At 29.2% G+C, this 11962-nt stretch overlaps 1 protein-coding gene across 4 annotated transcripts in view; it reads left to right on the top strand.

Moving 5' to 3' along the window:
• LOC145293201 (lysosomal phospholipase A and acyltransferase-like) overlaps positions 1-7540 on the top strand; it is a 62306-nt gene extending 54766 nt beyond the window's left edge. For all 4 annotated transcript variants that reach the window (XM_080139725.1, XM_080139739.1, XM_080139716.1 and 1 more), the window contains exon 6: positions 844-7540. In XM_080139725.1, the coding sequence (XP_079995851.1) occupies positions 844-1358 (515 nt within the window). In that variant the 3' untranslated portion in view covers positions 1359-7540. The remainder of the gene's footprint in view (positions 1-843) is intronic.
• The last annotated feature ends 4422 nt before the right edge of the window (positions 7541-11962 follow it).

Here is an 11962-nt window from a genome sequence, read left to right on the forward strand (position 1 = left end):
GTCATTTCTCACCAGCTGTTTCACCTAATAGAAATATTTTAATTTACAAAATCAAAATAATAGCTTCCAGAGGCTCCTCAAGAGAAACAAAACCCAAAATTTTATAAATATAAGCATTTTTTTATGCCTTATCTTTCCATTTACTAATTCAAATATCTCAAAATTATGATGTCTTCCATCCGATCTAAATAGAAAGTTGTAGATCAAAAATGGCATTTTAAAAATATTTATTTGTACTTCATCCATTAATAAGATCCTGAAAAAAAATATGATCTCAAAATCTCCATTAAATCAAAACATGACAGTTAAATGTTTCCAGTCAGTAATAATTATCTCCCCTTGAAGACGTTAGATGTTTTAAACTAGATTTTGAAATATTTAGAATTTGATTTGCATATTTTTTTATATAAGAAAAGTAAATGTGCATGCGTCTGGCTTGCTTCAATAGTCATGCATGCAAAATCGATTTTTTATGTGCAAAGAACGAAAGGTTTAATCTTAATAATGACTGGTAATAATAATAATAAAAAGCATCAAATTTCTTTCAGTTTTAATATAGACACAAACATAATACTATGGTATCATTATTAGTATTATCTAATAACTATTAATGTATGATATGAAGAATAGGAAAGGAAGAGTTTTGTCTTTGGTCTTGCCAGCTAGTTTTGAATTAAATTGTAAAAGCAATATTGAATGGGGTGAAGAGTTAGTATTATATATTTTGATATATTAAGATTTTTTTTATACATAAGATTCTTGACTGAAATGAGAAAGGCATTAGTAATTTCATTCATTAAATAGATCTTTGGAATTTAAAGCATTTTTCTTTTTTAATTGCAGGTGACAACTTGGGTATATTTGTGGTGAAACCACATCTTGTCCGCAAATACCAACGCAGTGCCACTTCAACTGCTTGGCTAATGCCATATGATACGTTCTGGAAACCTGACGAAGTACTTGTCAGCCAGCCGAAACGTAACTACACTGTAAACGACTACAAACAATTCTTTGACGATATAAATTATCCTATCGGCTATATGATGCGGAAGGACACGGAGAATCTTGTGAAAAAGCTGACCCCACCCGGTGTGGAAATGTTTTGTATCCATGGCGTCAACGTATCAACCCCTGAAAAGCTGGTCTTCACCACAGGTTTTCCTGATGAACAGCCAGATGTGAAGAATGGACCCGGAGATGGGACAGTCAATCTACGGAGCTTGTTGGGATGTCTCCGGTGGCAAAAGCAACAGATTCAACCTGTACACCATTATACCATTCCAAATCAGAAACATCTAGAAATCTTAAAATCTAAAAAATTAATTGACTACATTGTTGAAAAGGTTGTTGGCCGTTGAGGCGCTGGAGCTTTATTCTTTTTTTTTTTTTTTCTGGTGAAGTAGGAAGTTGACAGTGTTGATATAAAGCAATTAAGCCCAACAAAGAAACTGTGGTATTATAAATGAGAGATAAATATATTTGGAAATTTATTTTATTTTATTTTATTTTTTTTTTTTTTCCATCTATTGCTGATTGGTGATGTTTAAAAAAAAACACCTCCCCACTCCCCAAAAAATCCTGGCAGTATTTTATTGTGCATATTATTATCATATAATTATTTTTATTATGAGAAATTTTTTATTTTTTGTTAAAAAAAAAAATTATGATCTATTGAGAAAAGTATTTGTATAGATTCTTTTTAAGCACGTATTAAAAACAAACCGGTGTATAACCTCACGCCCTCTTCCCAAGTCGTTTTCCTGTAACTACTGCAGTCTGTATTGTAGTGGCACTTGTCTATTATCATGGTATGTAATGTGGATATTTTCACTCTGGCAACAGAACAAAAACATACTGCAATCGTGTAATGCTAGGTGGTATGCAATACTTTCCTAAGTATTGTAACATTAAAAAAAAAATAGCACTGACAGCTACAATTCTTTCTGGCTGATCACCTCGGTCAAAATCTGTTAGTCTGTCTGTCTCTTGACTCTTAATTCCTTTTCCCTGTTGGAAATTACACATCCCTTCCCCATCAGCTGCTTATCATACCATTAGGAGTTCTCTAATCTTCTCACTGCAATGAGAAGGTTTCAATTTCAATTTCCAAAGATCTGTTTGGATAACACGCCTTATGTAAGCCTGTTGAAGTAATGTTTATTTGTTGCTTGTTGAGAATCCCCCACCCCTATGAAAAACAAAGATAAAAAAAAATCTTTGTTTATTTAGAATTATACTTATTAAAAAAAAACAAAAAAACTACAGAAAAATCTTTATGGTGTACGTATTTGTTACAGAATGAAAATGTAATCTAAAAAGCATGTAAATTCATCAAGTATTTATTTATTTATTTTTTAAGAAAATGAAATTTTACAAGCTTAACGGGAAAGCTGCTGGGTGCCAGGTTTTAAATATTGGCAAAATTCAAAGGTGACAATTCAATTTGACTACAGAGATTGTTTGTGTTGAAAATGACTAAAGCTTTTTAATTGGTAAAAATTGTAGAATGTGATTATCTTAGATGTTAAAAAATTACTTGATCAACTTGTATAATTTTCAGAATATGACATCTTTGTTCTGTGATGAGTAAATATATATAAAGGTTTTTCTGTATCTTTTTTAATCAAGTGTAATTCATATCTTTGTGTGTACCCATGATGGACAAAAAATATCGCATAAGTTGATCACGTAGTTTTATTTTTATAAAGAATCATTTTTCAGCAAATTTGAGTTTTTCCAAAGTCTTCTCCTCGCCCCCATGTTAAGAGTGGCTTTTTTAAAATCTTGCAAGTTTGAATTATTTGGAGTTGTCTCCTTTGGACCGTTTTCAAGATGGTGTCGCGAGATTGTCACTCATTGTTTACTTATAAAATTTGATTTTCTTACTTAGAAAAAAATAAAACTACTTGATCAATTTGTGATTTTTGGTATATAATTTTCTTTTTTTTTTTTTTTTTTTTCTTTCTTATCACCAGTATGTATTTTCATTTGGGGAAAACACTAAACAAGCACTGTTCTTACGGAAGTGATTTTTCATTTCCAGCTTATATTTAAAGACCTCTACCATCACTGTTAATTTTAATTCTCACCTGAGATAAACCTTGCTTGTATTACACCAGTTGTGTAAGCTTAGATGTTTTGTTTTTATATTTTCAATTAAATTTTTAAATTTGATCAAAAGCAAGTGAAAAAAAAAAGTTTGAGGTTCATATTGATCGATTTAACCTTACAACTTGTCTTTGTCATTTCCAAAGATAAATAGAAGTTTTGAATTAAAGAGTTTGTCATTTGAAATACTGATTTCCCTCCCCCCCCCTTCAATACATATATGGTCTCTCAAAGTTTTACTATCTGCCTTGCATTATCAATATTGTTTGCTCCATGGATTCAGTGTTAATGCTACAGCAGTCTGGATAATTCTTGGATAGCTAGACATGGAAAAAGATTTATGGCTTTTATCATATTGATATAAAGATTAGATCTATTCAATTAAAAATGACTGATTCAAATCCTGTAACTTCGCTATACTTCCTTGAAAATGACTAGTACAGGTTGAAAGTTTAAATACTTAAAATATCATTTTGAACAAACTTGCATGCGTTTTTGATTTCAAAACAAGGTGGAGTATACACCAACTTGAAAAAGTTATATATATATATATATATATATATATATATATATATATATATATATATATATAAATAAATAAAAATAGCACTGTTTTTAATACATGCTTACAGGAAGAATTCCAGCATATATATATATATATATATATATCTATATATATATGTATGTTTTTTTGTTTTGTTTTTTTCTCATATACATGCAAAATAAGTTCAGAAGAGAATCGCTATTTGAACAATTTTCATGTGACATTGTATGACTAAAAAATTAATATTGACTTGAAATAGATGTAAGCAACTTAAATACATTTTAGTATGTTCTTTATTTGGAATATGATTTGAAAATAATTTAAATATTTAAAATATATATAATATTAGGACTTTACCAAATAGAATGCACTCTTTTGTGATGCAGCCAAGGAGTGGAGGTCTCCTTTATTATTCAGTCGTGGGGAGGCAAGTAAATATGGACTTATTTGAAAATAATGGAGTGAGAGCTGCTGGACGGATAAAGTCGTGTGTGTCTATACATGTGAATATATATATATATATATATATATATATATATATATATAGATTCCTCAAAGTTTTACTATCTGCCTTGCATTATCAATATTGTTTGCTCCATGAACCCAGTATTGATGCCACAGCAACCTGGATAATTTTTGGATAGCTTGACATGGAAAAAGATAACAACAATCACTTGATTTAAAAATGAACTCTTTGCAATATCCACTCATTAACTAAATATTTTTTCTAGTTAAAATCGTGAGACAGAACATAAGGAGCCTAATATTTCTATGGATTTTACACAAGAGCTCTTCTCTTCTAATTTCTAAGTGGTGACTGACTATATTTGAAATATCTGCTGTGTTTTGACTAAAATTAAACCATTACCCTTGCATTGGGTTGATATGTGAATCTTGAGGGTGAAGTTCCAACTATTTTAGTATAATAGGACATCCTGTATAATTTTGAGCCCCTCCCTCTCCTAAATGTTTTATTGATGACTTTAGTTTGGTATCAACCATTTTGAGGATCCATTCATAGATGAGTATATTGTAGCAAAAATGTAATTACCAGAATAGATTTGATTAAGTAAAATTTATTACTTTTGCTTATTGATCCTTTCATTTAATTCCTTTTGATAGTTTTTAATGTCTGGATCAATAATCATCAATGTATTCAATTTACATTATGTGGCATAATTGAAAGTACTCGGTGTTAAACAATTGTTTCTTTGTTAATAATTTTAAAACTGATCAAAAGAATTGAAAAAAAATAAAAGATTAATAGGCAAAATTTGTTTCTTTCTTATTTAATATCATTGGAATATACATGTTATCATGTTTTGATTCTTGAAGTCAAACCCAAATAACATTTAAGTTAAATCAAACTTTGCTTCTAACTAGCCAATTTTCATGTGTTGATGTAATAACCTACTTGGTTCCAATTTACATTTAAAAGTACTTAGTTCAACCCAGATAACTGTTAATATGAAACATTTTTAAAATCTAAAAATAAAATCGGCAAGGGGGACAACTCGTTTTAATTTGAAAAATGAAATAGAAAGTAGTCTACCATAAGTTTACAAAATATGCAAGCAAAAAAAAAAAAAATTAATTAAACAAAACTAAAATGACTTTACTGCATCCTGGTCAACCACGGGTCTGTGCAATGAGTAGACAATGAAATTTAAATGAATGATGTTATGTGCGTTTATAGTCAGCTTTAAAAAATTGTATTAATATAGAAAAATTTTGCAATATCAATGAATATATATTACTGTTAAAAATAAAAATTGAGCCCTATGTTTTCCGCCGCCTTCAAGAAAAAATAAAAAAATATTGTTCACCAGTTTTTTCTGTTTTTGTGAAGCTTTTGAAAAATGCATTTAGCTTTGCAACATTTGCAAATGGTATGTTCATGGGGTGGGGGGGAGAAATTTGTGTAAACTGATACAAACGAGAATATTTTTAGCTTTCAAATGTTTTAAAAAAAATTGTAAATGATGCATTTAAATATTTTTTTCACTCATTCTTATTTTTCTAATTGACAATTATCTGAAAAATTTTAATAAGTTTATTTCTAATTAAAGATTGTTTATTTTTTTAATTAATTTCGATTTCATTTTTAATTTTTGCCTTCATTTTTTTTATCCATTTAGAATTGAAAAATAATTTGTTAAATGCAGGTGTCTCAGAATTCACTTAAGAGTAAGAATTTTTTTCCCGGTATTATTGTAGCACCTATTTAGTTGCCTCTCTATAACAAGGGTAAAGTTGGACACAAGGTTGGTTTTTGTGTGAAAGATATCCAGTAACTCCAAGAACCATTCTGGATGCAAAAAAAAAAAAAATTATTTACTTATAATTATTAAGCCCCTTTAAGAATACTTAAGGATGTGTACTGTCTGGAAAGTATAAAGTAAGAGGCAGTCAACTAGCATTTATGCATTGTTCATGATTTCCTGTCGATCAAATATGGATTGTCTAATGTCCATGCCCAAATCGAGCATAGTTCCTAATTCCTTTAATTCTTGTGGTAATTGTTTGATGGCCCAGAAGTAGAGGCTAAGCAAATGGTGTCAAAGGTGGCTTTGTGGCTGGATTCAAATCTCCTGACGGACAAGAATTGCCATCCTACATTGATGATTGTGTAATTTAAACCTCTAGTGTCTGTAGGTATAAAAGAATAATTATTATTTAATTGTGTATAATACTGATATTTATATTTGGTTGTTTGAAATTCCCACTCTCTTCTCTTGTATGACTGAATAGCTTAATATTAAGATGAAAATTAGGATAAAAGAAATCAGGTTTTAAAATGCACTATTAAGGAAGTAGAATGTAAGCTTGTATAGATCTATCGATTGCAAGATGCTTAAAAAATAAATGTTTGATGTTTGCACTATGTTTCTAGATAACAGGCTGTTAGAAAGAGAATACTTAATTATAAAGCGACTTTTCAGACCACTTGTATTTTTAATGTGGGAAGTAAATTTTAAATTGGAAACAAAAACATGAACTAATGAAGATTATTTGGACTAATGAGATAAAGAAAAATATAAGTTTAAGTTATTACAAGTTAAAAATGACAACTATCAGGAGGTGCTCTGATAGTTATCTAAGATTATCTCTCTTGAATGTTAATAGACAATTGTCTAAAAAATATGCAAAAAAATATTTTAATATATGAAAATTATTGCCACATTACTGCCCTTAAATTCAACTAAATTATGATTTTTAGATGTATTAACAACAAATTATAATTAAAGGTCCGTATATAGCATAAATTTTTATATAATATATGAAATTATATTACTCTTATTATTCTTAGATCTGTTAAAATGGTAGTTTATAATTAATGGTTCCCATATACTGTTGAATTCTGTGCTAGGTCAGCTAAGAAATTGATAATTCCCCAGTCCTTTTATTCTTCACTGATATTCTGTCTATAATTAGTTCGATTAATCCAAATATCATCCCTCATCTAAGAAAATTTAGAACTAATGAAAATTATTTTTTTAAAATTATGATTGACAAATTAATTTAATTTTTTTTTTTTCATTTAAAATTTTTTTCCTCTTCGTGTTCATTTTTATTAAACTTTTTTTTTTTTTTTCATCTTAACATTTTTCTATATTTACAACAAAAAGCGTTACATGTTTTACTACTGAAAAAAAAAATGTTCTCATTTTTCAATATTTTTCATTTTCAATGTATTTTTTATAAATATTTTATTGCTCAATGTCTGCCACTTTTGTTCTCCCAATTCTGGTACGGCTCTCATTGTTCTTTGCTGCGTCAATTTTGTGGTCATCGGATAATATTTTCTTATTCCTTCCAAGAGAACCATGATCTCCCCTCCCCTCTTATGAAGGTTGTAAATAAAAGTCTCCACAAATTTTCACAAAATTTGTTTTATTTTTTGTTCTTTAAAAACAAATTGATTTATGAAATGAAATATTAAATTTTTTTTTTTTTTTTTTTTTTTTCAAGTTAACTATCAGATCTCTCGTTTGATTTTGTTTAAATTTTTACAGTTATATTTTAACAAATGAATTATTTGATATGAAAATAATTTGGGGTGCTCCTAGATCAGACAGTCTGAAGATACTGACAAACATTAATATTATGTGTTACAGTCATGTTCTGTAAAGGCTAAAACAAAAACAATTTCCTATACAAAAAGCAAACTAAACACCATTAATAAATATTTAAAGATATAAAGAACTTGAAACATTTTTTTTTTTTTTTTTTTTTTTTTTTGCTTTCCAAAATTACTGGATTTGGCATTAAATAACCCAAAAAGGGTTGATATGTCATAAAAATAAAACAAAGATAATCTGGCAGTATTTCATCAGACCAGCTCTGAGAAATGTGAAGATTGTTGTTATACAAAAATAATGATATAAGCTTTATTATTATTATTATTATTATTATTATTATTAATTCATAATCAAGAAGTATTAATGAACACCCTTAATACTGTTAATAATTTGTGGCATTTACTTGTTTTTTCTTTTTAGTTATAATAACAAAATTAGCTTTGGTAGACAGTATTTTCATAATCTCCTTGAGAATTCCACAAGTTGTTTTGAGCCATTCTTTATATATATATATATATATATATATATATATATATATATATATATATATAAAGTATGAGGTAATGATTTCTGGAAAAATCATTTATATAGCATCCAAGAATTCAACATTAATGTCGAATCTATCTACAATCGTTTCTGAGACAATATCATTTTATTTTATTTTATTTTTTTTAAATAAAATCTTTTCATCAGCACAGAGATTGAACACCAAATAGAAAATTCAAATGTATTATCCAAGACTGAAGTGAGGATGGCCAACGTTTATACAGCAAATCATAAAATTTATAGGTTTAAAAAAAAGTGTGTACAATACATGGTACATAGCTGATGATACCTATTTTATTTTTAACAATTTAAGTTAAGGTCCGTTTTATTTTCTTTGTTAGATATCAATATTATATAGTTAAATCCCCTTTTGTAACTGACTTTTCTAGTGGTATGTCAGCTTATGCAAGTGCTAAGTTTGTGATATTTTGAATTTAGTATCCCTAAGAATTTTTATTTTATATTTTTTTATATAAAACTATCTATACTACTATAATTATTTTTGTGCATTGATATTCATATTAAAAACGCTTTTTTTTTAAATTTATTTAAAAAGAAAATATAACTTTAATATATGGGTTATTAAATTGCATTTATCTGCAAAAGATCTAGCTAATTTGCATATTCTGTTAAAGATTCGTTTAATTAAAATGAATTTTTAAAAATGAATAATTCCTTATTTTTTCTGGGTTTTCTTATGGGATCATGTTTAGTTAACTATTATGTGTAATTATATTCATGTAGATATTTTACATAATTTATACTTGTGTAATATTTGCATAAAAAGGTTATAGTAAACACAAACCTTTTCTTTATGTATGCATATATATATATATTTGTTTAAAATTTTGCCTACCAAATTCCTGTAAGTTTTTGGTCTAAAGACAAAACTTCATATATAGGGTATTCGGACCCATGCAAAACATATTTGGCTTTTAGTTGCGGAATATCACTCCAAAAGTGTGAAAATTAAAGAAGAAAAAAAAAGGAATTTGCCAGGTGAAGGTCGAATGACAGCATTACGAATATGCATGCATAACATAATAGCTATTGGTTCATGCTTTAATTTTTAGCCTTGCAGCAAACATGTCTTCATAGCTTAGGCATTAATGTCAAGGTAAAAGTAAATAGTAAGCTAAACGTTTTGGTTTCGATTCTCAGTGGTGGCGCATGTGTCAATATTTTTTACTGTCTAAATCATTTTATATTGGGTCTAATATAATGATATAATAATAAATACGAAATCTGCATTAATCAAAATATCATATTTAAACATATTTTACGACTGGGTAATGCCGGGCAGCCTGCTAGTGTGTGTGTGTGTATATGCATTTTTTTTTTTTTTTTTTTTTTTTTTTTTTTAACGATAAATATGGTTAAATAGCAGCTTTACCTCGAAGCTCGTTTTACTAAGAAAATCACCCATATTTTATTTGGACGAATATAATATTTTTATTTTTAATTATTTTATTTTATTGTTTCAAGGTATTTACCTCTCTTCAGCATAGCTTGACTGTGTCTAGGACTCAAACACCGGACCATGTGTATCACAGTCCGGCACGTTAACTGTTATGCCATGAACTCCTAGATTTTTTTTTACTGTTTATTTTTGTTTATAAAGATTTCTTGTTGTATATATATACTAACTCGGATATAAGAGAGGTATCAGGACCTGCAACTAATTCTCTTATATCCGGGTTTGCTCTATTTTGTTTAGGTACGTATGGGAACACTTTATATAATGCTTTTTACGCACAGAACACTAGTTTATTTAATAGTTATAGATATAAAAAAAATTCAGTCAAAAATTACTTTTTCTGAAAAAGAAGGCAATCATTTTTTGATTGTACAGAAATCTCTTTGTTAACATCATGAACACTTTCAAACAGTCCGTAAAACATTTTCAAAGCACTATCGGGATTACTACTTTTTGCTTCAAAGTAGGCTGTCAGTTTCATTCAATGCAGCCAGAGAATTTGGCATTGGTTTGTCACTTTCAGAAACGTCAGAACTTATGCTTTCAGCATCATCATCTTTGTCAAAATCTTGATCATCCAATTTTATACCACGTGTGATGTCTGTCAGTAAGTTCTCCATAACATTGTGTACTGTCATCGAAGCTGATAAATTCATCAAAATCTGTTTGCTCCATGCCTGATGGAGAAACTTGATCATTTTTGTCGAGTATTTCTTCCACTTCAGCCTGTGATTCAATGACAAAGCCGACCTTTTTAAAACAATTTTGAATTGTTGATGGATTGACCTTAAAAAGTGCTTGTTTCATCAAAACTGATCTGCTTGTCCACTTCGAACAGTGGCACTGGTGGTGTGGCATTGACTGCTGTGATTTGCGTTCGAACAACTTCCCGACGATAATACACTTTGAATGAGAATGATGCCTTGATCCAAAGGTTGAATGAGACTAGTAGTGTTAGGTGGTATGAGTGACAAGTTGATGTTTGACAGATTTGTACTTGGCAGTAAGTTATGACAAGTTGCATTGTCCAAAAACACAATCTTTCGATTCCTCACAATCATTTTTCGATCGAGTTTCAAAATGTCAGTAAACAGCTGACTAATTGTCCAGGCTTTACAATTAGCAAAGTAAGAAAACGGCAAAGTTTTGACATTTTTAAAGCAGCGACGTTTTACTGATTTACCAGCAACTACAGTTTGCTTTTCACTACAGTCCATATTTGCGCACTGAAGCATCGTGAGTCTGTCTTTTCGAACTTTTGTCCCATTTGACTGTTCGTTGCCGACAAATTGCAAAGATCCACACGGCACGGCTTTGTAGAAAAGTCTCATTTCATCACAGTTCTAAATATCTTTTGGATCATATCCACAAAAAGTTGCAACAAAATGTTTGTCCCCCATTCGTTGACAAAACCGTGATTTGCTGACGTTGATTCGCTGTGAAATATTTTGAACAAAACGTTATTAAAAAAATTGTTGTACATTTTATACATTCATGTTAGTTTATTTTTAATCAATTCATGTGTGTGTCATGTTGGTATAGTGGTAACGTCACCAGCTTTGAATGCTAGTTTTGCTTTCGGTTTTGATTCTAGTTAATAGCACCCAAATACATTTTTTTTTCTTCTTTTGAAATCACGACTCTATAATAATATATATGAAATTTGGACAAATTAAAATATCATATTTAAGCATATTTTGCAACTGGGCAAAGCAGCCTACCCTCACCCTGCTAGTGTGTGTGTGTGTGTGTATATATATATATTAATTACACACAAACACTATAGATATTTCTCATTGTATCTCTTGTATGACTTTCTACAAATGAGGGGAGGTGCGAGCACCAAAAGAAAATACAGAATCCAACTCTACTCATCAGTGAAGGTGATCTCATTCTGTTGTTCAGCAAACTAATTTATTCTTGAAATTTAACTGGGCTTGAAAATCTATATCTTGCTATCATATCTGAACTAATAGTCTTTGGAATGTTATAGATTAAGAAACTCTTGCACAAACATCATCCTATGTTCTGGAAATTTCACTCCAATTGGATTCGAAATCAGCATCCCATTCACCTGATGTTATCTAGTTTGGAACTGCATTTGAACAAGTTTGTCTTGTCTTTGAAATGGGATCTTCTCAGTCTGTTATCTCCTTTTGAGTTTTGCCAACTTCCACACAATGCATGAAATGATAATTTTGTGAC

This window comes from Euprymna scolopes, chromosome 2 (assembly GCF_053919585.1).
Source record: "Euprymna scolopes isolate OS-2025 chromosome 2, ASM5391958v1, whole genome shotgun sequence".
Lineage (NCBI taxonomy): Eukaryota > Metazoa > Mollusca > Cephalopoda > Sepiida > Sepiolidae > Euprymna > Euprymna scolopes.